Raw genomic sequence first — 27666 nt, forward strand, 5'->3', positions numbered from 1 at the left:
CCTCTTGCACTCAGAACCTTGTTGGGGCTCTGTCCGAGCGCTCTAGAAGCTGCCTTGTTTCCCCATGTCCGTGCACCATGGTCACTCACCCCATCTAGGCAGATGTGTGGGGTGGAAGGAATCTCAGAGAAAATCCAGTCCTGCCACCAGTTCCCCTTTCTCATCTCCCTCAAAGGCAAGTCGGTTCTCCTGGATGTCAGACCTCTACCTGTCGTGCTGCAGCTAAAACCCACTCTCTCCAATTCTGTCCTACATCCCTAACTGGCCACTGCACAATACACAGTCCTAGAGAAAGGCTGTCCAGCAGCAACAGCAGTAGACTGGGAGTCAAGGGGCCAGAGTACTAAAGAGCGATCCTCCATGGGCCTCCGTGTACTCCTCTATGCAATGGGAAAGCACAACCAGATGATCTCTGAACTCCTGGCCCAAAGCTAGGTGCTCAAAGATCCAGCTTGGTCAGATACTGAGCCTGATTCTCCTCTCCCACTTGGTCCTGCCTGAGTAGCTCTGGGCTCCAAGCTCATCCGAGGCTATCTATGCGGCAGCCACAGAGCCCCTGGTGGCTAGGACAGAAACAGTGACTTACCGGAAATCTAGAAATACACGCCAGGCTGCAGAGATGCTGAGGGCCGTGCTAGGCAATAAAGAGGCTGATTTATTTTCATCAGCGAAATGCCGAAACCCAATCCCTGGAGCGAGCCGACCCAGCAGACAGCAGTGGGGGGCCCCCCACCTGGAGCAGAATGAGCTGGACCGCAGCCTGCCAGGTCTCGCCACCGGGGCTGATGATGGGAGGGGACAGAAGGGGAGGCCAGCTTAGCCAATGTGGCTCCCAGTCCCTCGGGCTGGCCTCTTCCCACCCTGCTGCTGGCCTGCAAGGGTCTCCAAAATGCAGATGCAGCAATGGCACAGCCAGGCAAGCAGGCTTTCCATTTTAACTCAGCCCCTCGTTTTCAGGAGTCTCAAACCCCAGGCTGCTAAGTTCACATGCCCGCTGGCATCAGGCACGGGGTAGGGGGCAGGGGGGGCACAGCTCCTCAGACCATTGCCCTTGTGAAGCCACGGTGAGAAATGGTAGGCATCAGAATCCAGCTCTATCCCTACCTGGTTGTGCAAACACTGGCAGGTTACTTAACCTCTCTGTACCTGTTTGCTCATCTGAGAAATAGGAACAAGAATAACCATCTCACAGGAGGGTCATGAGGAGTAAAGGAAATAATGGGCACCTAACAGCATCTCACGCATGGAGGGTGTGCATAGAAGGGAGAGGTGGACTTTCCTCCTAGTCCCTAAGCAAATTGCTGGTGGGGAGCGTCAACTAACACAACCTGTATAGAGGCCAAGTTGGCCCTTTCAAAATTATGTATGCATCTAATCTTCACCCAGCAATCCCAGTTCTACAGATAGAACTGCACAAATAAACATGGTGTAGGTACAAAGTTATTCACTGAAGCAGTTCTGACAACAGCAAAAGCCTGGAAACAACTGTCCACATTACTTAAATACAGTTAAATAAAATACCAGTTAAATAAAGCATAGTACATGCATACGGTGGAATCATATGCACCTGAAAAAAGATATAAAGGTTTTTTACGTGCTACTATGGCAGGGTCCCCATGACACATCACTAGATGAAAAAGCTTAGGCTACAAGCCAAATCCTTGCAATGGCTACCAGACTCCAAATGATCTGGTCCCCATTACCTCTGACCTCTCTGCCTATTACAGTCTTCACTGCAATGACACTGGCCTCTTTGATAATTCCCAAGCCTACGTCTCAGGCAAGCTGCTGCCTCAGGACCTTTGCACTTGCTGGTCGTCTGCTGGCAATGCTCTTCCTCAGATATTTTGTTGACTAACTCTCTCACCTCCTTCAAGTCTTTGTTCAGATGTCTCCTCCTCAGTGAAGGCTCGGCTGACCAGCTTTTTAAAAAATTTCAACTCACCACTCAACTCCACCCCCATTCTCAACCACCGTTATTCTGCTCTATTTTCTCCCAGAGTGTTTATCACCTTCTAGCACGCTCTCTCATTTACTTATAATGTCTTTAAAACTTTCTTTCTCACTGCCTGTCTTCTCCCACTAGAATGTAATCACGACAAGGGCAAGGATCTTGGTTTTGCCCAGTTATATCTTCAGTGTCTAGAATAGTGATGGCACATAGACACTCAGTGAATATTTGTTGACTGAATGAGTGAATGTCACTGAGGATAGTCCATGTACCAAAGAACAGACGTGATTTGTTTTTTTCTTTTTTTTCTTCTTCATCAGTGGAGCAGACTCAAGGTTACCCTTACAACCACGTCATTCTCGCTCCCCTGCACTGTTTTCTCAAACGGAAGACAACAAAACAAGTTCACAACCACGCCAGCAGTCGCCATAACCCACGGCCTGGGCACCGCTGAGGATTGGTGCCAGGGAGGCAGGACCCGTAGAGGTGAAGATCCTGAAAAGACCCTGGGAGCTAGGCCTGGCTCTGTCCCAGTTACCAGTGTGACCTCCACCTATCCCCCAACCCCAGGGCAAAGAACACCCATGGGAATGGAGCCTGGTGTTTGGATGATGCCGGGGAAAAAGTCCGGCCACCCACACCTGGTGCAGTGTGGTGGGAAGAGCGCCGGAACTGCAGCCAGAGGCCCAGGTTCCAGGTCCAGTTCAACAACTGGGATCGTTGAAAAATGAACGGATTTGCACTCAGGGAAGCATTTTACAGAGCACCACCCAAGGTCAGGTAGTGGTATCGGTGACAACAGACATGAACTGCCGACTTACTACATATAGGCACAGAGCTAGACGCCCATAGATTATCTCAATAAATTCTCAGCCCCACGGGAGAGGTACTGTCCTTGTCCCCATTTTACAGGTGAGAACCCTGAGGCTCAGAAAGGCTAAATGATTTGTCCAAGGTCAACGGAAGGCAAGAGGGGCTCATCTGCTGCAGGATTGTGTGCTGTCTTTTCTCTGAATCTCCTGGACTGTTCTCCCCTCCTGGACTCTAGGATATGGCTCCCTCAGTGTTCCCCCAAACCCTCCACCTCCACCCTCTCCAACATTCCTTCCTTCACCAGCTGCAGCATCACACTAGCATCCCACCCACCCACCCCAGGACCAGAGCAGTGATGAGGGAGGTCAGTCAGATTCTACGACTTTTCTTTCCCTCCACTAGCTACACTTTGAGCAGTGTTGTTATGCCGCTTCTAGATTTGATAACGATTCTGCTTTCAATGCCGCATACCCCTTCCAGACCCAGGGCAAACACAGCCCCTCTACAGAGCCGTCCCCCAGAAGCTGCTGCTCTCCTGAGAAGCCGGGACCCCCGGCCGAGATCCTTCTCCATCTGGCTGTGGGACACAGGGGATGGTTCCGCACCCCCTCCCGCCCTCGTCTGCAGGCAATTCCAGGACACAACATTCCACGCCCAGGCCAGCTCAGCACCTGCCACCTAGGAGGTGATCCATAAGTATCTGGGCAAAGAAAGGAAACAGAAATGGAAGGGAGAGAAGGAAGAAGGGAGGGAGAGAAAGAGGGATGATGGTGAAAAGTAGCTGCAGCTGTAGGAAAAAATATTTGATTCATGGGAGCTTAAGTTTCTTTCCTTGGACATGGTCAGAGTCGGCATCTTGGGGTCTTGCCAGGTCCAGCTAACTCACGCTTGTCTACAAGTGTGGCAGGAGAGGAAGAGGGGAGGGTGGCTGACAGGGGCAGAGTGCTCTCCTCTTGCCCTGCCTGGAGCTTGATATTTGAGCACCACAGGAGGGCAGACGTGCAGCTCAGGCCACTGGCCGGGAGCTCCGGTCCGCTCTGAGTGTGGCTCCGGCCGCCTCCCAGCCTCCACCCGATGGCAGCGATTACAGAGGCCCAAAATCACATTCCCTCAGGAGGGTATTGGTTTACTGAATGTTCCACGGGCAGACACTATTCTCCTAGCCTGCCAGCTGCCTCGCGGAGCAGGGCCAGCTAAGGGTCCAAGGGCATTGGGACAAGCCCCGCCTCGCCCCACAAAGCAGGTGGCCGGCAGATGCTGGGTCAGTGGTGTCATCTTCTTACCCACAAGGTCAGGCCAACCTTCCGTCTGGATTCTCAGCACCCTGACTGTGGCAGGACGTCAGGAGAGAGGACTCCCCTCACTTGGGGGAAGAGAAGGTCCTAGATCCTCCTCAAGAAGCCATCGCATCCTGCCTCTGTCCTTATGTCAGGCCATCCCACCCTGAGACCCATTTCCCTTGTTTCTTGACATCTCTGCCCAAAGGAGCCCACAGGACAAGAACCTGACCTCCCTACTATAGCTGATCTGTGCTCTCACAGTTGGGAAGCTCCGTCACCAGGTGGCTAAGTCATTCCCTTCCTGCTGCAGACTAAGCTTTTGGTCCTATGTGACATGACAGAACACGGACAGAAGATTTCTGTGGCAGCTTTGGGCTTCTGCCTCTCTGCCCGTCCCTGCCCCCCACCCCCCGAAATCACAGACCTGAAGGGCTGCCTTCTCCAGCAGCCAGGCTGACATTTCCCAACAAAAATCAGTCTGGCAGGCTCTCAGTTAGAGGATCACCCCCTTAAAACCCTCTGCTCAGAGGTATGGGGCAGATTATCACTCCAGGATCCTTGGAACCTTTTCGTGAATCCGTTGGGACCGCCTGTAGTTTTGCACTCCTCTCTTCCTGGTTCTTCCCACATCTTACCCAAAAGTTCAGAAAGCAAGGATGCCAAACCCGATGCAAGTATGTCAAGGGCAGATATTCACCATGACGTATAAGTGTGTGCACAGGGTGGGCGCAGGGGCTATTTCCCCCTCTGCCGAACTGCCTCCCTCCCAACTCAAAGGGGCCACCTTCTGGAAGACAGTGTCACCCGCCCTCATCCTGCCTGGCCTCGGGGAGATGACGGGACGGACACAGGGCCATGTGGGTGGCTGAGGCAGCTGAGAGGCAGAGCTCTCTGCCATCCAGGGATCTGAGACTTGGCCTCCCTCTCTATGCAATGGGGCAGATTTTCTAGGCCAGTTCAAGCACCATCTCTAGGGCTGGAAAGAAATCAGACCAAGCAGCCTAAAGTATTTCAGGCTACCGATGAATTCTCTTTTAGATCAAGATCATTAAGTGATAGGAAGCAGTATCGATCCCTGACTCTGGCTCCAGACCCCCACGTTGGAATCCTGCCTCCACCATTTACTCAGGACATTATCTCGAACAAGGCCTTCAACCTCTCTGCGACAGCCTCAGTTTCCTCATCTAGAAAATGGGAACCCTAGTTGCAACCAGATGTTAACAAGTAAGTATTGGGATCTCAGCTGTGACAGAGGCCCCAGGAAAATGAACACCCCATTCCAAAAGTAAAGCAGGAGATCACCACACAAGGATTGCGGGGACACATCACTGACATCAAGAAAGTGAAGAGACGGGGCAACTGGGTGGCTCAGTCAGTTAAGTGTCGGACTTCGGCTCAGGGTCATGACTGCCCAATTCATGGGTTCAAGCCCCATGTCGGGCTCTGTGCTGATAGCTGGGGCCTGGAGCCTGCTTTGGATTCTGTGTCTCCCTCTCTCTCTAACCCTCACACTCTCTCAGTCTCTCTCTTTCTCTCTCTCTCAAAAATAAGTAAACATTTAAAAATTTACACAAAAAATAAAATATCCAAAAAGTGGACACGAAGAAAATATTCATCAACTGAGGTATGTATGAACAAAATGTGGTATGGCCATAAATGGAGTATCTTTCAGCAATAAAAATGAAGCAATGACCCCACTACAACCTAGATGAGCCCTGAAAATATTATGCTGAGTGAAAGGCCACGTGCTGTATAATTCCATTTCCAGGAAATATGCTGTATAGACAGATCTATAGAGACAGAAAGGAGGCAAAGGCTGGGGAGAGACATGGGGGGGTGACTGCCAACGGCAAGGGGTGATGCAAACGTTCCACGATTAGATTGGGGAGATGGTTGTGCAACCCCAAATATACTAAAACTCACTGGACTGCACACTTTAAACAGGTGAAGTGCCTGTACTAAGTTATATCAATCAGTATCTTACATTAGAAATATATTAGCTGTCGTATTTTTTAAGAGACAAAGAGGGCTGAGAACTGTTCTGTGGCTCTAAACTACCTCCCATACCTATGCTTCACGGAGGAAAAGGATCAGGAAGTGGGAGATTCCAAGAAGAATTTTGGAGAGTGTTGTTTTGCTGTCAGGGGCTTTTCCCTCCTTTCGGTGAGTCTTCCGGAGCACAGAGAATGTGAGAGGCAGAGCCTGGCTGGGGCCAAAAGTCTGAAGGATGAGAGGCAGGGCTGGGGAAGAGACAGAGGGGCTGCCTTGGCCACCCCCATCCCAGGCTTGGCTGAGGCCAACAGCAGTTAAGGGCTCCCATGGGCCCAGGAGAGGGAGGGCTAGCCTGGGGGGGGGGGGGAGGATTTGTGCCTCAGCTCCTGTCGGAGAGGGCCACCTGTTGGGCTGAACTGACATCAACACCAGGAGGAGACTGCAGGGACAAGGAACACGTGGGCCCAGAAGGGTTGTGAGAGTCTGCCAGAGCTGCGGTCGCCCACCTGAAGGAAACAGAGTGGGTGACTTATGGGGAGTTTAACAGGGGCCCCCAAAACACCCACAAAAGTGCTGCAGGAGAGAAACAGCAATCTACGCCTCCAGAATCTCCCATCAGCAAAGAGCTCAGGAATCGTTATCCGTGCCTGTCTCAACACAGAGCGTGTGCAGCCTCACAACGGTACCTGGGGGACAGAAACGCCCTCCCGATTCCTTCCCTCCTTTCCTCTTTTCCCATAAGTCAGGAAAACAGGGAAAACCTAGTGATCTTCCCCCCACCCCAAAGCTGGTGCCAGGCAAGAGCCAACAAGGGGGAAGAACTGGCGGCCTCAGGCCAAGTCCACTGGTGCTGGGCACATTTAGGGCCGACCAGAGGACCTTTCATTCTGTGAAAGTGGCTAGAAAAGGTACAAGGCTGGCCCTAATATCACTCGGGGACAGGGAAAGCACAGGACAGATTTAAGGGCTGTGGCACCCAAGGTGGCTTTATAACCACACTCTACAAGTTCTGCATAGTAGTCCCAGAACAGTAGTACCTGCCGGGGAAGAGTAACCAAGAGAACACGGAGCTGGTGATGCCTGGCTCAGGGCAGGTACCAAGGCTAGCCGTCACCCAGTCATTTGCACGGCATCATTATCATCATCAGGGATACAGAGCCAAAGTCCCCTTCAGAACCCACCCTCCTCAATTCACTGATAAGGGAACTGAGAACCAGAGAGGAGAAGTAACTTTTGCGAAGTCAGAGGCAAGTCTCCCGACTCCCACGAGTGGGGTTCCTAGAACAGAGCCAGCTACAGGTGGTTCCCAGAGAGGAGAGGAGTCAGAGGGACGTGGAAATTTTCTCAAGAAGAAAAGGCGCGTATATATTCAAAATCACCTCTCTGCCTTCTCTCCTCCAGTAATTCAATGATAACAATAGTAATAGTAACAGTAACAGACACAAATTACTGCCAGCATAGAACATACTAGGCACTCCATATTTCACTGGGCATGGGGCTTCAGGACTCAGGCCAAATAGCTAATGGGGCTTCTGGAGGCTGTGAAATATATATTACCTCATTGAATCTTAACAACAATCCTACGAGGAAAGAAAGTACTGTTATTGTACCCATTTTATAGGTAAGACATTTGGGTCTCAGGGAAGTAAAGCGTCTTGACCGAGGAACATTATAAACAGAGCTTAGAACCAGATCTTCTGATTCTAGATCCCACAGACTTAATCCCTATAGTAGGTATTAATCTTTTCAACGTTATTTCCACTTTCCATCTTCCATGCACCATTTCTCTGCCCCCTTTGAAGTTAGGCTTGGGTGTGTGGCTTGCTTTGGCCAATGAATGTCAGCAGAAGGAATATGTGTCATGTCCAGGCAGAAGCACTGTGGACATTACAGTGTCCACTACCCACTGGTATAGCAATGATGGAAATATCGATGGGATGAAGCCACCACCAGCCTGCAGTAAATAAGATAGATGAACAGATTGCCATCCCACACTGGACATGCAGCATGGGCAAGAAATATGTTTTTGTTGGGGTAAGAATTTGGGGCTATTTGTTACCCAGCATAACCAAGCCTCTCCTGACTAACATAACCACCGCAGAGCTCCCCACTCCAAGTTCGTGAGGTGGGAAGGTCTGAGGGGGAAGCTCAGCAGGTCCATCTTAGCTCCTCACAAGTCACAGAAACAATGATTGAGCTCAAAGAAACAGAAAGAACCACTCCCTCAATCCCTTCATTTCAAAGGAAACAAGGGAGAGCTAAAGAAAAGGAGTTACCAAGGGCACCCAGAACACAAATCCCCTGCCTCCCAGGCCAATGTCTACCCAGGTCTGTCTGTCTCTCTCTCCATGTTCCTTGCCTGTTGCTCTCTCCTTTTTACTCGCTGTTTGCTATGTCTCCCTCTCTCCCTCTTTCCTCTCTCTCAAAAAAAAAAAAAAAAAATCAGAGAATTCTTGGACAAGCCCAGTTCAGGTGAAGTCACCACAGACTAGGGACTCATGGCTGCCATCAGGAGGCTCTTCCCCAGCTCAGTCAACAGAGCTTGAAGAGACTCTGGGTGTCCTACAGTCACAGAGTGCCTCTCCTCATAGGTCCTCAGAGGGCTGAGATGCTTGGGCACAAAACCACACCCCCAGTGCCCCTGGCTCTGGGCAGGGGGGGTGGGGGAACTGCCCACAGAAACAAAAGAGGGACTGATGGGCACCATGGAGGAACAACCCAGAAGAGGGGTGGTCACCAGCCCCCCTTGCCATCTGCCGCCAGGCCAGGGGGCCTATCGTGTTCTCCATTCTTTCTTTTGGCCCTGAGCCATCTGCTACCTTGCCCAGCACGCACCCCCATTACCCAATACCCTCTTAAGTTGTGAGGGACTCTAAACAACTCAATGTCCAAGGGGGTTAGGAAACAGGAGAAGTAAATGGAGACAGTGAGGCAGCTCAGGCCTCGCCAACCTCTGGGCCTCTTGGAGGTGGAAGGCAGCCCACAGCGCATGGTATGGAACTCGCTTCCGAGAAGGCTCGCCCTGGAACACTCCGGAGGAATTTGGAGACCGCTCTGTGCAGCATAGGCAAAAATACAGCCCCACTCCCACCCACAGGGAGCTGGGATCTGGGCATGGGGCTTCAGAACTCGAGCCAAACAGCTAATGGGGCTTCTGGAGGCTGTGAAACGTGGTGTCAGCCAGAGCGCTGAGCTGGCAGGTTTCCTACCAAACCAGAGAAAGACAGAGACAGCCTGCTAGGAGGAGGCTGGTGGGGGGGCTAGATCACTCTCCACTTCACCACCCTGGACCTTCTCTCCCTCCCCACTCAGGACCAAGGCTCCAGGCATCTAGGTGTCACAGGCTGAAGCGTTTGCTCCCAAAATTCTTATGTTTAAGCCCTAACCCCCAGTACCTCAGAACATGGCTGTATTTGGAGATAGGGCCTCTGAATAGGTAACTGAGTTAAAAAGAGGTCCTATGAGTGGGCCCTAATCCAATCTGACTGGTGTCCTTATAAAGAAGAGGTCAGGACACAGACACAGAGGGAAGAAGTCAGCCATCTACGAGCTCAGGAGGAACCAATGCTGTTGACGCTTTATTCTCAGGCTTCTGTCCTCCAGAACTGCGAAAAAATAAATGTCTGTTGTTTAATCCACACAGTCTGTGGTATTTCACTGTGGCCGCCCAAGCAGCCTCAGACACCAGGCCGTTGTGTTCACCAGAGGGAGCTACTCCCAAAGTAAGGAGTCCTGGAGACGGAGGGGCTCCCCCGCTCCCCAGCCACATGTCCCAAGGCCTGGGACCTTCTCTGATCAGAGAGTTCTTGATATTAAGCTTCCATTTGATTCTTCACCTTTTATCCCTTCCCCTTCCTTCTGGCCTAAGCGCAGGAGAGCATTACCGGTCCCTGAGTATCCATGGTCCCCATGACCTCGGTCCACCACACAAAGGCAACTCTCCTTGTCCCCTCAATTTCGGGCTCGTCTAAAGTGAAATGGCTTCCCTGGGTGGCAGTGAGCTCTCTGCCATCTAAAGGTGTGAGAAGTTCGGGGCGCCTGGGGGGCGCCTGGGGGGCTCAGTCAGTTAAGCATCCGACTTTGGGTCAAGTCATGATCTCGCAGTTTGTGGGTTCCAACCCCACCTCGGGCTCTGTGCTGACAGATCCTGTTTCAGATTCTCTCTCTCTCTCTCTCTCTCTCTCTCTCTCTCTCTTTCTCTCTCAAAAATAAACATTAAAAAATTGTTTAGTAAATATAAAAAAATAATAAAGGTGTGTGAAGTTGGACAAGCACCCCAAGGACCACCCTGAATTAGGGGGCACGGGGCGCTGAATAAGCTAAGCTCCAAGGGAGGTGGAAAGGGATGGAGTCAAACCCCTGGATTCAAATAGCAACCCTGTGTCCCATCTCATGATGCCCCACAACACGACCACATTGGTGTATTCCTTGGAGCAACAGAGTCAGTTCAGCAGGATATGAGGTCACGCAGATGGGGGTTCCACAAGTGAGGATTTCCTCCCCCTCTGGCAGGTCCCCACCCTTCTCGAGCCTCAGTTTCCTCACTGTGGCAGCACAGCGTCAGATAGGCTCCATGACTGGCCTGGGCCACCCCAGCCTGGAAGGTTGGCCTACAGAGAACAGAAGTCCCATGGATTTTCTTCCCTTGTTTTGCTGCTGAGATTGATCAGCGATGTCCTGAGGGAGTGGAAAGTGGACCTGGGAACTGGTAGGGGGGAGGTGGGGGGTGCCGGCACCAAGGACACAGAGCAGGTCATGGAGGGTCATGTCAGGGTCTCCTGCGGGAGCAGGAGGAGCAGGGGGAGCAGGGCTGACTGCCTTCACTGCAGGGAGGGGGCAAGGGGCAGGGGGAGCAGGGCTGACTGCCTTCACTGCAGGGAGGGGGCAAGGGGCAGGGGGAGCAGGGCTGACTGCCTTCACTGCAGGGAGGGGGCGAGGGGCAGGGGGAGCAGGGCTGACTGCCTTCACTGCAGGGAGGGGGCAAGGGGCAGGGGGAGCAGGGCTGACTGCCTTCACTGCAGGGAGGGGGCGAGGAACAGCCCAGGCCAGAGGTCATCTCTCTCTGTTCCCCAGCACCTGACTCAGTGTCCCCTGCCTTTCCCCCTGAGCCACCCAGCGGGCTCCAGAGGGACTGGTCTGGCCTTTCCTCCCTCGCGGGGCCTGAAATAGAAGAGGCGTGCCACTTCCAGAAATGGCCTCATCTCACCTTGGACACGCTACCCTCTACCTATTTTTGAGAGGCCACCCCTCACCAGAGGCATTCCAGTGTGAGCAGCCCCACACCCTGCTGGAGGGCGGGGTAGGGACATCCTAGGACATGCCTCAGCTATTCTCTGCACGGAAGTCCTGCTAAGCACCTGCCGGGGGGCCCAACGGTCTCCCAGGTGCTGTGCCCCATGTACCACTGCATCCAATCCCTCCCTCATCCTGGGAGTCATGACAGGGCTCATCTGGTCTGCACAGGGGTGAGAGGTGGGGACCAAGGGAGCAGATTCACCCAAGCCCGGTGGCGACCTGGGGAGTGCCACAGGACCTGGTGCTTACCAAAATAGCACAGCGGTTGGCGTTCCACACCCAGATCCACTCTTTACCGGCGAGGCAACCTTAAGCAGGTTACTGAACCCCTTCTGTGCCCTGGTTTCCCTATCCAGGCACCATTACGGTGCCATTTCACAGGGTGGCTGTGACCATGACATGAAATGGTCACTATCAAGGGCTGGGCACCACGACTGTCACATGGCAAAGCCAGAATGAGCTCCTAAGGCTGAGGAGTCTTCCCCCTTAGCCTTGTCTGCAGATGTCTCAGGTGCGGGCCACAGTCACCACTGACCTGTCAGAGACACGTGAGGAGCCACAGCAGGCAGCCTCCAAAGCTCTTACTCCCCAAAAGGTGCTCAAAATGATTTGTCGACTGAATCCCCCTTTTACAGCAGAGCAAACCAAGGCCCTGGCATCTTGTCAAAGGATTTGAACCCAGGTAGTCTGTCTCCAGAGGCCACGTTCTGAACCCCTACGCTAAACTGCCTTTCAAGAAAATGGCTAGGAGAAGCCAATGGCATGAGTCCTGTTATGATTCCCAAGTCTGTAGACAAAGAAACAAAGACCATAGGAAGGTTAGGTAATTCGACCAAGGGCAGGCAGCTCCAGAGGGGAGACCTGGGACCTGGACCAGACCCCGGCAGTCAGGCCTGAAGCACACAGGCTCGCCCACACTGCTGCAACACCTCGGGCTTTGCCTGCCGCTCCCAGGCCGTGACTTCCTCAGAGAACAGGCAGAGCCACCTTGGTACTAACCCTAACCCACAGAGCCCATCCCCCCAGCCCAAGGACCACTCCAGGGGACACCCAGACACCTACCAGGCTCCAGCCTGAGCCATCTCTTGGGCACCCCAGAGTCTTGGGGGTTAGGTGTCCTTACGCCAGCTAGTACATGGGGAAACTGAGGCACAGGGACTTGCCCACAATTAGGTAGACAGGCCCAGGCCTCCTACTTCTCCCCCTTGATCAAAAAATTAGCCAGAAGAAAATGCTTTTACCTCAGGGCCCCAGAATCTAGAACCTTCCAGGAGTGCCCCCAGCCAGGAAGAAAAGCAGGATAGGAATAATGATGACCGCTCCCACCTTATGGCTGGTTCCGGTTGGCTCTGCTTTCCCTGTGGGGGATGCAGCCCAGTGGCAGTGGGGAGCACACAATTGGACAGGCAGGGTCAGCCCCGCTGACCACACCAACTGTGTAGCTCCCGGACCAGGCCAACGGTAGTCAGGCCAGGCCAGGCCAGGCCAGGGGAGAGGACAGCAGAGCCTCGAACTGCTTCCCTAGCCTTCCCTTCCCACCCTCCAGGCACAGGGCCAGCTTCTCAGCCTCTAGACAGGAGCCCCTCTGTCCCTGCAGGATGAGCTGACCTTTAACTGGCCAAAAGGTCCCACTGGTTCCATCCCCCTGCCTGGGGGAGCGGATGAGGAGAGAGGAGGGAGGCAAGGGGTGGAGAAGAGCCCCTGGCTCCCTCACCCTCTCCTTCCTCCTCTTTCCTGCCTCTCACGGCTGCGGTCTCCCTCCGCGGGGCCATCCGCCTTCCCTCGCAGCGACTGTGTCCCCACCCTGGCCTTCCACAGCCTCTCCTTCTTTCTCCGTAATTATTTTACCTTTTGTTTGCCTGGCACTTTACTAAATGCTTTTACATTTACCATTGCATTGAATCCACACCAGGGAGAAATAGGGAGACATTGAAAATACCTTCAAATTGCCAAGTGTTCTTGTTAAAAATGCAAACATCTCCAGAACGATGAACAATTAGGCTGGCAGCCTTTGGTACCTCAGAACTAATTCATTTCATCCTCTGCCTTCTCCCCAGCCACTCGGCACAGCAGATGGGGTTGGGGCAGTGGGGAGGCGTGCTTTGGGCACCGCCTCAGCCCAGTGGGGTGTCTGGGCCCTTGGGGGGAGGAAGGGAGCAGGGGAACTAAGGGAGGCAAGAGGAGGAGCCATGGACCTGGCAGTGTTGCCTGTAAACAACATGCTCTCCTCAAGCCCTGGGTTCTAGCCCCACAGCCACCCTCGTCCCACTCGCTCTGAAATCTATCACTCACTGTGGTATCTCTAAGGTCAGAGAGATCATCTGTTTTCAAGAAAAGACCTAAAAGAATTTCAGAGTGGATTCAACAAATCCAAAATCCCTGGAGAAAAAGGTGGGAGGAGGCAGGGGGAAGGCGGGAGGAGGCAGGGGGGTACAGAGAGTCAGGAGCAGGTCAGGGGCCCAGCAGGCCTGGCTCCCCCAGCCCAGCTCTGCCACAGGGCCCAGAGTCCCCAAGATGGCACAGCCTCACCCTAGGACCAGCTGCAGCTGGGAGAAGCCCAGAGGCCGGGAGCTGGTGTCTTTGAAAGGACATATCCCAGGGCGTGGAGGTAAATCGGGAGACCCTTCCTTCAGGGGGTCCCAGTTATCCCCAAATGAAAACGGGGGAATGAGCCAACAGTCCTAAGGATGCTTCCAGATCTGCCATGCTGCGGTCCCAGGACCAAATCAGAAACGCAAGTCCATGCCAACCCCCAGACAGGTGTCTCAAGGGCTCCTGGGCTCCAGGCATGCCCCCTGTTGGAGGCCCCACCCACCGCACATATTCAAATGAACCACACAAATAAATACAGTCCATATATAACTCTCAGGGACTGAACTTGAGTGGCAGTTGACCGTCTGACATAATGTAAGGTTTTGTAGCTAAATTAGACATGCATTAATTTCAACTGCAGCTTACTTTTCAAATTTTGGAGCCTATCGGTTTCATTTCCAGCTCTTCGACATTTTCGTTGGCTGTTGATGAAAGCTTGTAGGTCCTGCATGCTGTGTCTACATTCCTAGTGCTCTGACCCCGGAGAACTCAGGCAGCGAGCCTGGAGAAATCTAACAGCAGGTTGAAAAGAAATCTAACAAATGCAGTGTTTGCTGCACAGGAGTCCTCTCAAGCTCCACTCAAGGCCACCTCCTCTGAGGAGCCCTCTCAGGCCACTCCAGCTGTCTAGAATCCCTCCCCTGCCAGTCTCAGAGCACTCACTGCTCACCGTAGATGGGACTCATTTAACAACAGCGATACACTCTCGTGTGGCTGTTTGGCTGCATTCTTTAGCTCTGTCTTCATTATCTATGCTCTGTCTTATCTTCCCCCACTGAACTGTGAGCTCTCCAAGGTGCCCTGGACCTCTCCTCTGCCTCCTCTTTGAACCCAGTATGGCGTTCACAGCCAACCAAGAGAGCCAAGGCCATGTGAGCAGGGGCAGTGTTGTTTGGAGAGGAGCTAGAAGCCACTGCTATCACCTACCCTCCATGCCATCCTCTCGATGCCCATTGAAGTTGTCATAGGAATCCCAGCGGATGAGGGGGTCAGAGGTGTTATAGTCCACGGACACACTCGGCCCGTTCTCCAGGTGTTCCATGCCTGAGAGAAATGGGGCGGGAGGGCAGTGAAGAGAAAGGAAAAAAATCAGCAGCTAGAAAAACAGAGGAAGTCAACATCCCCAGGGATGCTCCCTAAGGGACTTCTTATTTTCTTAACCATAGTGGGTGGGACCAGTAGCTTAAATTGGACAGAGAACCCAGGAGTCTGGTTTCTTGCATTCTTGAAAAGGCTCATACCAGGTCGTAGGGGTAAATCAGGACGGAACACTGAGGAATGAAGTTCCCCCCCTTCCCAGGGAGAAAGCTGGAGAGCCCTCTGGCTGGGTGTCTGTCTCGTCCTATTCTGTGTCTCTAGGGTCCCTGGGTTAGTGCCAGGGGGCCAGAAAGCCTGCCCCTGGATTCAAGGGGAGTGTGGAAGAGGCTTGTGACGAGCAGCATGGGGCCAAGGACATCAGGGAAATCACAGCCGTGATACTCAGAAGACACTAGGTCATTCTAACCAACCCCCCTCCTCCCATTTAAGATGCCCTCCACTCCAGGCAGAAATCCAAGGGGAGAAGCAGTCTCTCCCACACATCCACAGAAGGGGAAGAGCGCACGAGCCCCAAGTCCTGCCTCCTAGGGCAAGTCCCTTTCCTTTCCTCTTGGCAGTCTTTTCTAGAATCTACCCAGAGTCCCACTGTCTGTAACCTAATTTCGTCTCGTCCTCATTCTGTTCTCAAACAGGATGGAGAACAACTGGCCTCCACATATAACCAGTCTAAAGGCTTAATGGCTATTATTAAAGTGGCCTTCTCATCTTCAGGTTGAACCACCTCGGGCCTCATAAATACTTCTCGTCCATCTAGCTCCTCTGCATGGCCCCCAGCCACTCCCTCCATCCACCACAGCCCTCAACCTCTGAATATAACAGGATGGTGACCTAATGGGACAAGAACAGTTTACCCAACCCAGCACCTCTTGGTCGGCTTTTTTATTTTTATTCTCCAAAGATTAAGTCATTGGTTCATGTTTAGCTGAGGGTCCACTCTAATACCCAGATCCTTTACTGCTGGCCTGCCTTGCAGCCATAGTAACTTGACAATTGTAGGGCAGATGGGGTGGAGAGAGGACAGGTTAGGATGAAAGCAAGGGCATGGAAAAAATGAATTCTCACAAGCTAATACCTTGAATTTTCTCTGGTCCATAAGAAAATACAAATTCCACTTTGCCATATTCTGGAAATCGATCATCTGAAAAGGGAGAAGAAAAGACAAAAAGGGGCAGTGAATTCCCCAAAAGGACTCAAATGTTAATCTTTCTAGACAAGATTAACATAATGTGCACATGCAGGGTTGATAATACCACATACATACGTAATGAAATGAGCCTCTTTAGCCCTAGTCCTACTTCCTGAGATAACCATGCCCAACCATTTCTATTTCTTGTTCCACTAACAGTTACCTCTAAGACTCTAAATAATAGACTCTATTTTTATGCCACTATCTCTCAATTTATCAATTTCAAGTAATCTCCACTGATTCACTATTATGAAAATGATTAATTTGGCCCGCTAATATCACTCCTATCTCCCTTCTTAAGTCAATTCTTACTATTATTATTATTATTATTACTATTATTTATTCTGATTGCCTTTGAAACTTTAGATCCTAAGCTAAACCTCTATTTCTTGATCTGTTCATTTTCAACGGTGTCTCCTGACCCCCTACATGTAAGAGGAGAAAATTTGCACCACCCCCCTGCCTCTGCCTCTACCAACTCTACCTTTATGTTGTCTGTTATTCCTTTATTTTTCCTTGTTAAGACTGATAACATTTACATTCTGTTCCGAATTATAATGGCATCTTCTGCTTTTGCCCTCCTGGCTTCAGTCCAGGGGAAGCTCATCACAGAAACATCCTTCTACTGCACTGGGGGAATCAGTTTCCTCCTCCCCCCGAGCCCCAGCCCTACTCTCTGCCCTTGGCCTGAGCCCAATCTGCACACAGATCACCATCTGTGTGATCTGTGTGGGAAGCAAAGTTACAGTAGGCATGGTGACCACTCCCTGGATGGGACGTGCCAGTGCATGTCTCCATCACTGCAGGGGTCCCTTCATAGTATCACACTTGTGTGTCTCTATCTCCAATGGGACTGTGAGTTCCCTGAGGGTAGGGCCTGACTTCTTTCTCTCTGTATCCCCAGGGTCTAGCGCCTGCCTGGCACATATAGACACACAATGATTCTTGGTGGATATATGGATGGATGAGGGATAGACAAACATACAGATGAATAGATGGATGGATTTAGATGAGTGAGTAGATGTATGGGTGGGTGGATGGATGGATTTAGATGGATGGGTGGATGGATGGGTAGATTTGGATGGATGGTTAGATAGATGGATGGATGAATTTGGATGGATGGATATGGATGAGTGGGTGGATGGATCCATGGATATGGATGGGCGGGTGGATGGATGGGTGAATGATTGGATGGATGGATGGATGGATGGATGGATGGATGGACTTGGAAGAGTGGGTAGGTGGATGGGTGGGTGGATAGATGGATGGTTGGTTGGATGGATGGATGGATTTGGAAGAGTGGGTAGATGGACGGATAGATGGATGGATGGGTGGAAGGAAGGAAGGAAGGAAGGAAGGAAGGAAGGAAGGAAGGAAGGAAGGATGGATTTGGATAAGTAGGTGGATGCATGGGTGGATGGGTGGATGAGTGAATGGGTGAATGGATGTGGATATGTTCCATGTCTCAGTATGATATAGACAAAACCTCAAACAGATAGAGAAGGGAGACACCTCCCTAACCAACTCTCCTTCCCTCAGAAAATGGTTCCCCCTTCCTGACTGCCATAGCCCCCCCATTATTGCTCTTCTACCCTGTGGTATAGTTATTCCTTGCTAGGTCTGTCCCTCTACTCAGTGAGCTCACCTTTGAAGGCATCATCAAGGTCTTCCTTCCCAAAAACAACCCCGAGGTCATGGATGGCACAGGTGTGGAACTGCACACGGAAGATGACATCTCGGGCTGGGCTCCGAAACTTCTTGTGGTAGCACTTCAGCTGGGTGGGAAAAAAAGCAGAGCCCATCAGGGGACTGAGGATGAGAAATCAGGTCTCAGGGAGCCTCCTTATTAGCTCCACGACTGAGAACCCAGGGCTCACCCAAGCCCACTGAGGGAGAGGTCACCAATACCAAGCAGGATTTCAGAGCTATCTGGGGAAACTTCTAGAAAGCAGAATGTTGGAGGCCAATCTTGCCCTGTAGGGACAAAACTGTCCTCCCAAGAAGTTCCTTCACACAGAAAGTAAAAAGTAGGGGTGAATTTAAATTACAGGAGAAAAGACTGAAGTTAGAAGTGAAGGAGTCCTTGTCACCACAGGAAGCCAGCCCACACTGAGAGATATTTCCCTGAAGATATTCCAGACCAAGACACCGGCGTAGGAGAAGCGAGTCCAACTCTGAGGCAGGGGAATTCACAAGGACTACTGGAGGCTGAAAGCCTTTGCAGGAGCCCTGAGAGCCTATGGCCCCAAGGCTGGTGACTCACGAGGAGTGGTGATCTTGTCTGGAGAGGCAGGAGGGGAGCGGGAAGAGAGAAGAAAGGAGAGAAAATAAACAGGGAGGAGGGGCTCGAAACAGAGGGGCAGCACTCACCAAGATATCTCCCTTCAAGAGCAGGCCAGGCTCGATGGTGATGCAGATGCTGGTCTGGCTGTCTCCTTGGACATTGCTACGGGAGAGAGGCGAGTAGAGAGAAAGAGAGCTGTTGAGGGGGCAGGCAGCACGCTTGTTCCCTACCGCCCCCTGCCAGAGGGCTCCTAGGAAGGCTTGCTGCCTCTGTCCCTCAGCCCTGTGCTAGATGAGATCCTCCTAGCGGAGGTCCTGGCCCATCCCCCCACACCCTGTCCCTGGACCTCAGCCTCAGGCCCCAGGCACCCCTGGCCTCTTTGTCCTGTGGAATACCTACTAGATGCCAGATGTGTAGACAGGCTGCATGGCCTGGTAGATCCGGAGAAACGGCCGACACCCTATAAGGGAGGGTGATGTTAGCTAAGACAGCGGGAACGGTGCAGGGGTGGGGGAGAGGGTGAAGGAAGGAAGGGCTGGGGAGAGGGGAGGGAAGAAGGGGAAGAAGGAAAAGAAGAAGGAGAAATGGAAAGAGAAAGGAGGAAGAAATACTAACTTTTCATTTGAGAGGCATTTTTAAGTTTATAAAATACATTGCCACATCCGACATCATGTGCCAGCAGGCACTGCCAGTATCTAACCCATCAATAGACTGAGGCTCAACGAAAGCTCAGGAAGTCATGCCTTCGGGACTCCAATCCAAGCATATGTTTCTACCCTCCCCCACCCCCCACCCCAAGGCTGCCTCTTAAGAAAAGAAGATGGAAGACAGGAAGAGGGGAAGCCAGAGGGCTCAGGCAGGTACCTCCTTTAGACTCGAAGTTGGGGATGCCATGCATGATCACGTGGTGCAGAAACAAGGGCTTGTTGTTCATTTTGATGGAGCCAGAGAGCAGGCCACTGAAATAGTGCACGTACCTGGGGCAGGGAGAGGGGCAACTTCAGCCAGGAGGCCTGCCCTAGAGCAGAGCCATCCTGGTTTCTTTTCTGGGCTCACCTAGCTCCGCACCACCACCACCCTCCTAGACCTCCTGGAAGCTGGGGTCTCCTCCCCAGCACCGTCCTTTCTTGCTGCCTGGAGCCCCAAGCAGAGAGGACAAGCAGGTACCACTCAAGCAGGAGCGGAGTCAAGGCAATACTCTGCTTTGGGGTTCTCTGGCGTCCCCTGGTGGTCAAAATGAAAATCCCTCTCCAGCTTCACTCGCAGCCCAAAAATCAGCTGGACCAAAATTCCCCTCCACAACATCCCTGACGGGCATCGTTTAGCAGCTCACCACTGCACAAGGCAGGCTGATCAACCATCAAACACTCCAACACCCCTAAACCTAGCTTAAACCAAGCTTATGCTTATAACCACAGGCCCCAGTTCTGTCCCCACAGACCCCCAGCCACATGACAGTCCAGCAAACTGTAAGAGCTTAACAATTACAGTCCTTCACTTTTTTATATCACGCTGAAGTGTATGAAATCCCTTTATATCTGGTATTTAAAAACATCTAATATCTACTGTGTATTCCTCTCCCCAATTCTCTTTGGATCTTGTTGGAAGAATGCATCTCCACTCCTTCTAGAAGGGGAAACTATCCAGAAAGAGTTGCTGGCACAGCAAGAACACACAAAGCCGGGGGTGGGTGGGGAGAGAAGGAATGCTGTCTTTCAATGCACCTGCCAGAAAGAGAGGCCCGTCCTTTTGCTGTGGATTGGTCAGTGCGCCCTCCTTTTTTCTGAATGGTGAGCTGGGTCAGCCACACCAATCACAATGAATCCTGAGACTTGGCGAGAGGCAAGGGGGCTCTTTGAGGCTGGTGGAACCAGAACCCACATGACCATGACAATGGTCCCCTCCTATCTCTTGGCTCCTTGGCCCACCTCCAGGCCTGTGGGCCTCTGTCCCTGGGCCCGGGTGGGGTCACTTCAGACTACCCAAGCAAGATAATCTGATGGGCAGCGCCGGTTACTATTCAGCCCCTGACCAGCCCCCAGCCCCATTACTCAAACCGGAAACCTGGAATGGCGGTTCCTATCAGATCTCTGGATCGTGCCAACAGGATGTGTCTGTGTGCTGGGGACAATGAGCCGCCCGGGGGTGGGGTGACAATGAATGGGGGAGTTGCAGGCAAAGCCCCTCCCTCCCTCCCTCTCTGCCCTCCTCTCCTCCAACTGCTCCCGTCCCTGCAAACGACACTGCCCAGAAGGCGGGAAAGTGGCAACAAATACATAATGAAGGCAACAGCTGCATGTTCACACACGGGCACGGACAGAATCACCCACCCATAAGCAGGTGCGGTTGCAGATATAAGCTGCAAGGCAGACAGATAATGTAAACATACGCCCGACTGCGCGCTGTGTAAGCATATGCCGTGCGCTGTGGAGTCCCCTACACTCCTACGGCTGAGAGGTAACCCCGACCCCGTGCTCCAGGTGCTCTGCTGCAGGGGTGTGACCGCTCTGCCCACTCTCTCCAAGCCACACTGCGTCATCATAACATCATGCTCCTCTGTTTGTCCCTCTTATCCTTCAAGGTCAAGCTCGTGACCAAGGCCACCAGCCATATGTAGAAAGCCAGGGACCAACGAGCAGGTACTTGAATGACCGTTCTTTCCTCCCTGGGAAGATTCTCATTGATCCACAGCTGCTGCATCTGGCAGCCCAGCCAGAATTTTCTGCACATAAAGCCATCCTGTTTCTGACGGCTGACCCAGACACTGGCTCCTGGGTGTCCTGTGCCAGGTGCAAGACACCAGGCGGCCTGAGGACTCGCTTCTGCTTGGGCTTCCCACTACAATGGGAGTAAGTCCCCAGCGGAGCTGGCACCCTTCTAACAAGGCAAGAAAGATGGGGGTGATGATGAAGAATAAGAAGGGAAACCCCAGCATAGAGAGGCGAGGGGGTCCTGCCTGCCTGGTCAGTGTTCGGAGGGGCTGGAAAAATCAGTGGGATGCTTTGGCTTCTGGGCCACCGTACTTGCTGTCCCCTCTGCGTGGTGACCCCAGCCCCGCCCTCAGATGCTTCCCTTCTTCCTCTCAGAGCTCACCCCGCATGTCACCTGTTCAGAAAGTTCAGCCCTGGTGCTCACCCTATCACTCTCTAGTCCATCACGCTCTGTTTGGGTTTTGTTCCCCTTCCAAGTACTTCTCACGACCTGAAAGTTCCCTGATGGCTCATGTCCTTGGGAAACTCCACAAGACCCTGCTGAGAGGGTCAGTCCCACAGCCCCAGTGTGCAGAGTGGTGTGGCACATCACCATGTGTGGTGGGCCCGCAGCTCTGGCCACATAGGGGCAGGACCCCCTTCCCCATCTCCAGCTCTCCCCTCTGAGCCTGGGCTTCTGACTCACACTCACCTGCAGCCTCCCCACAGTCCACCAGCCCTGTGCTCTCTCAGCCATCATTAAACAGCACGTTATCCACAGAGCAGAGTCCCGGGCCAGCCCTCAGGACAGTGGGCGGCACAACCCTGGGGGCCCTGCCCTGACCTGACTTACAGGTCCCCAAGTACATTCTAGCTCTGCTAATACTTGCTATGGATCCTGGCCATGTTGAGTCCCCTCCCTAGGCTCAGGCTTCTCATCTGTAAAGTGGGGATGCCCTGGATCATCATACAGTAGCTCACCATTTGCAGGGTTGGCCTCAAATCCATCATTTCTGACAGGTGTTCCCTGACCCCCTTCATTACATAGCCCCAATCTCCTCCACCAGGTCTATCCCACTCTGTTCTCTTTCTTTCCTAGCACTAACTGCTACCTGAAATTGTCCTGTTGGTCTATTTACTCGTGCACTGCCCATCTTTCTTAGTGGAATATCAGCTCACTGTGGGCAAAGCACTTCGTCCTGCTCAACTAGATATCCCCAGCACTTGGAATGTAGTAGAGCACATAAAACTTATCCAATGAATCAATGAATCCTCTCTGCCCTGCTTCCTCCCTCGGCTGCTGTGGACTCCAATGAGACCACGTGCTTGAGAGCCCTTGGTAAAATTTTTAAAGCTCTCCCAGCAGAAGGTGACCCTTATGGTAAGAATCTGTGACCTCTCCAGGGCAGGCGGCAATGACGTCAGCCTCCTACAGGCTCACCCAAGCGCGGACACGGTCCCGCTGCCAGGACCAACATGGCATTTCCTTCTCATACAAGCTCCCTTCTTGCACCCAGACCAATGCATCCCCCACCAACGGCCCCACTGCTCTCCAGCGCTGGCCTCAGGAGCCAACGGCCATGCCCATCTGTGGGCACACACAGCTGCCCACTGGCTCACTCATGCCCCTGAGCTTACAGCACTCCAGGCTGGCACCTGAATATGCATGCTCTGTACACCCCCACCTAGGCATGGCTGTTCCACCCACTGTGGGTACGTGAGGCTAGTCCCCAAGACAGCGCGTGCGCGCACACACACACACACACACACACACACATGTGCATGCACTGGCAGTGAGCCCTGGAGACCCACCTTCTCTGGGATGGCTGACCAATGGGCACAATCTTATCCTCATAGAATCGCTTCATTGCAAACCGGTCCAGGGCCTGATCGGCGCTGCAGGGAGAGACAGGTGGTCAGAGGAGCCAACTCCCTGGTCTCCCCACCCCTGCTCCCCCAGACCTGTAGAGCCCTCCAGCCACCCTACTCTGAGAAGCTTTCAGGAAAAGAGTGCCCTGGCATTCCTGCATCCTGTATGCTGCAGGACTCAGCCCTGGGGCTTTGGAGCCAGACAGCCTGGGTTCCCATACCAAGTGTGCCGCCTCCTTATTAACCTTGTGCCTTGAGGCAGGTTTACTTAATCCTTCTGAACCTGATTTTCATTTTCTGTCAAATGAGAGTGACAAGTGCCTTCCTTGAAGGTCATTATGGTAATTAAGTGAAATAACATGTATAAAGAGCTTGGCACATGTGGGCACACAGTAGGTGCCCAGGAAATGTTCACCATTAAGGAAAGATTAGGCTGGGTTAAGTTTCTTATAGTCACACAACCACCGTCTAAACCCTTCATAGAGCATTCTATCTGTCTGCAAAGAGATCATTTTGAAGAGAGAGAATATAGCCCCTCTGTTCTTGACTCTCTACCAACATCCCATCCCAAGCCCCAAAGTCCCTATTAAAGCCCACAAGGATGAGATAACTTCTAGATGGTTCTGTCAGACCCAGATCTGATCCAACATTTCTTTCTGACTCTCTCACCTGCTCACTCAGGAAAAAAGAGGGCTATTTGCCAAGGAAAAGTGGTCCCGAGAAGGTGGCTGGATGGGGTGTCCGTGGATGGGCCTGCCTCTCGAGTCTGCTGCCACCAGTGCCCCCAGTAAAGGACTCTCCTTGCTCCTGCCTTCCGTGCACAGCCACCTGCCTCAGAGCCGTGGGCAGATCCCTCTCCTTTCCGTGGGCTCCTCCACCCCGTCCCCTGTCATTATTCTCCCAGCCAAGGAAGGGAGAGGCCATGGAGGGATGGGCAGATGGGGTTCCTGCTCTCAATATTCAGAGAATGAGAGGCTCTTACCTGGCAGAAATGTTGCTGTAGTGCATGTAAGCCGCGATGACAACACCTATCCTGCCTCGGTTTCCCTGAAAGAACCCCAAACACAAAGCCTTTATTTCTAAGGCCAGCCCTGCTGCCCCAGAACCCGTCCAGAAGCCTGGAGAAAAAGTGAGCAGCAGCTGGAGAGAGGGGTGTGGTTCAAAGGAGGGAGTGGGATGCCAGGGAGGGGAGCAGGCCAGGCTGAGTCCCAAAGAGAAGAAACGCAGTTGATCATCTACCACACGTGAGGGTCCCATAAGCTCCTAACCCCCATTTCTCAGGGGCCCCCCGGGACAGGATCTACCATCCCCTAGAAAGGAGAATGCACACACACTCACCCGAGGACACGTCTATGCATGTGTGCACGTGCTCACATACACACACGTGTGTACATGCACACACGCACACACGTACATACAGAGCAGCCCCTGCTCTGACCTTATTGTGCAGAACGACGACATTGTGAGGGTCTGCATTGAGCCAAGTGTCCATGGCCTTGCAGACGCTGCAGATCTTCTCTAGGGCTGGAGTGTGGAGGTCAGGCCAGCCAAATTCCAGGACCTGTGGTCAAAGTCATGAGTGAGAAGTGGCGGAAGCCCCAGAGACTCAACCGGGGCAGCGGGAGCTGCACCTACGCCACATGCTGGCTCCAGGGCAGCGGCCACCAGCCAACCTCGCTTCCCGCCCTCCCTGCCCAACAACCCAGAGTGGGGGCAAGGGTGTGGCCCAGAGACCCTGGCTCAGGGCCAGAGAGGAAAAGTGAAGAGCCCCCAGCCATTCACAGCTCTTTTCCAGGCCCTGACACACAAGCCATTGATTTTTCTGGCCAATCAAGAGAACCCGAAAGGGGACAGAGGGCAGATCTGAATGGCCGTCCTCAGGCTCCTCAAAACTTTGCTTAACTCACAGATCGTTAAACTAAAAGAGAACCCATGCTTGGAAAAGCCAAGAGAGCACATCTAATCCAGCCCATCTACTTTCAGAGGGGCAAGCTGAGGCCCAGAGTCCCACCTGCCCAGGGTCCCACAGCAACAGGCACCAGAATCCGGGAGGCAGAGCAGATATCCACGCAAAGCCCGGCACTCAGCCCGCCGAGTGAACAAGTGAAAACCAGCCATTGGCAATTCCCAGCCAGTTTAAATCCAAAATGCTTTTCAATAAGACTAAAATTCTCACAGCTCCAGTTTCGCCCCAGAGATGCTATGTGCACCCGTGGTGGGGGTGGGGGGGTAGACGTGGGTAGGAAATCGCTGCATCAAGCTTTGCTATCTGCAATTTGTATTACAGAAACCATAAATACAGTATTTTCCATGTTCCAAAGGGAAGCTGGCATAGAAAGGGAATAGGCTTTGCGAAGTGTCTCAGTCCTTCCCCCCAGATTCCGAAGTAGGAACCATGGGGAGAACCATGCTGTTCTCCTTCTCTTCCAGGCAGAGGGAACCCCCCACCCCTAATCCACACCAGCTCACCTTGGCGTGGAGCTTTGTGATGTCAGGCCTCCGCTCAGAGAGGTTGAAAAGCTACCAAGAGGAAAAGGAAGAGATCATGAAATGGTGCTAGCTGGCTGTCTGTCCATCTGTCTCTGTCTCTGTCTCTCTCCTCCCAACCACCCAGTGAAAATTCTATCCATGCATAAGCTTACAATGGAGTCCCATCAGACCCACACAATGACCAACACGCACTCAACTACAGGTTCTCAGGATAAAGAGGAGAGAGGAGGCGCCGGGGTGGCTCAGTCGGTTAAGCGTCTGACTTCGGCTCAGGTCATGATCTCACAGTTCGTGAGTTCAAGCCCTGCGTCAGGCTCTATGTTGACAGCTCGGAGCCTGGAGCCTGCTTCGGATTCTGTGTCTCCCTCTCTCTCTTCCCCTCCCCCACTTGCACGCGCGCGCGCGCTCTCTCTCTCTCTCTCTCTCTCAAAAATAAATAATAAAAATATTGACAAAAAAAATTAAAGAGAAGGAGAGAGAAGTACATGGACACTCAGCCCCAACCCTCAGTGAGCAGACAGACACCCAAACTGCAGGTGAGAAGGGGATGCAGCCTGTCTCATCCCATGTGCCACCCGTCCACACTGGACGGGAATCCGGTGGTGTGACATGATAAGTGTTTGGCCATCTCTGGTTTCCACTTCACGTGTCAACTTTAGAACCTCATCCGCCTAAAAATGCAACAGCTCTGTGGGAGGACGCCCTCCCTCCGAGCGTGCAAATCACCCTGAGTGGGGTCTCTCAGACCCTTGACACCCCTTTCCCGGCAGATGCCCTCCGACACCTAACCATGTCCCATAAGACTCCCCCAATCCCTGGATTTCCTGTCTCCACCTTCACCTCATTGCCCAGAAAACTCAAAGAAAACTGTGCCGCCTCCTGCCGAGGAAAGTGACCCCACGGCCTGCGATGGGAAAGCAGAGGGAGGGTGGCATAGCAGAGACCCACAGAACCCTGGACTCCTGAAACTGGGAATGATCCCAGATGGCTTCCAGTCCATTCTTGGACCCTGTAACTGTACAGACTTTATTACATTAACAACAGCTACCACTCGAGTGTCCCCAACCTGCCAGCCCAATGCTGAGGACTTTACACCTAGCGGCTGGCTTAGTTCTCTCAACAACCATAAGAGGTAGGCGGTACAATTAGACCCATTTTACAGATGCAGAACCTAAGGTTTAGTGAGGCGAAGTGGCCAAGGTCAGATAGTGAGAGCAGAGCCAACATTCAAACCCAGGACTCTCTGGTGTCTGAAGCCAGGCTCTCAACGCTGCCCAACACAGCTGATGGAGAGGCGTGTCTGTGGTGGGTTCAACAGTGTCCCACAAAAATTCAGATCCACCTGGAACTTCAGAATGTGACCTTATTTAGAAATAGGGCCTCTGCTGATGTAAGTAGTTAAGGATCTCAAGATGAGATCATCCTGGATTTAGGGCGGGCCCTAGGTCCGATGCCTGGTGTCCTTATAAGATGAGAAGACCCACAGAGAGACACAAGAAAGAAGGCAGGCCGTGTGAGGACAGAGGCAGAGACTGCGGTGATGCAGCTAGAAGCCAAGGTCACTAAGGATCGCTGGGGGGCACTGGAAACCAGGAAGGGGAAAGGCAGGATCCCCCGTAGAGCCTGCAGAGGGAGCACGGCCTGGTCAACACCTTGATTTGGACTTCCAGCCTCCAGAACTGTGAGAAAGTCAGTTCTGCTGTTTCAGGACACCAAGTTTGTGGCAATCTGTTACAGCAGCCCCAGGGACCTAATGCAGTCCCCTACGCCGGCCTCTGCTCACAGATCGGGGCGGCCCCTCGAGGCTGCACGGTCTGGTCGGTGGGTGCAGCCCAAATCCACAGGCACCTCCTTGTAGAACTGAGCCCTCCCCTGGGGCCAAGGATAGGTCTGATTCCCCATGCCAGCTCTCTGCCATTAGAGAAGAGCACCCCCGGGCCCCTCATCCACATTCGTGATGTGTTCCTCCTGGGCCAGGCACCATCCCCGTGATAGCAACATTTCCACAACTTTGCCCTCGGACTTCTCAGAGGCACTGCCACCTCCCGACCTCAGGCAAACACCCCACCTCTCTGTGCTCCAGCAAAACCTGATTTCTAGCGCTGTCATGAAGTTTAATACGTGGA

General features: G+C 52.7%; 1 protein-coding gene across 11 annotated transcripts in view; it reads right to left on the bottom strand.

Annotated features, from left to right (window-relative positions):
* Nucleotides 1–27666, bottom strand: part of TNS1 (tensin 1) — a 225789-nt gene that overhangs the window by 60129 nt on the left and 137994 nt on the right. For all 11 annotated transcript variants that reach the window (XM_086719592.1, XM_086719590.1, XM_086719591.1 and 8 more), the window contains 10 exons: nt 25520–25570; nt 24489–24611; nt 24033–24097; nt 22994–23077; nt 19356–19468; nt 18891–18951; nt 18578–18653; nt 17853–17982; nt 16094–16159; nt 14851–14967 (listed from right to left, as the gene is read on the bottom strand). In XM_086719592.1, the coding sequence (XP_086575718.1) occupies nt 14851–14967; nt 16094–16159; nt 17853–17982; nt 18578–18653; nt 18891–18951; nt 19356–19468; nt 22994–23077; nt 24033–24097; nt 24489–24611; nt 25520–25570 (886 nt within the window). The remainder of the gene's footprint in view (nt 1–14850; nt 14968–16093; nt 16160–17852; nt 17983–18577; nt 18654–18890; nt 18952–19355; nt 19469–22993; nt 23078–24032; nt 24098–24488; nt 24612–25519; nt 25571–27666) is intronic.

This window comes from Puma concolor, chromosome C1, assembly GCF_028749965.1.
Source record: "Puma concolor isolate L17-30 chromosome C1, mPumCon1.1.hap2, whole genome shotgun sequence".
Classification (NCBI taxonomy): Eukaryota; Metazoa; Chordata; class Mammalia; order Carnivora; family Felidae; genus Puma; species Puma concolor.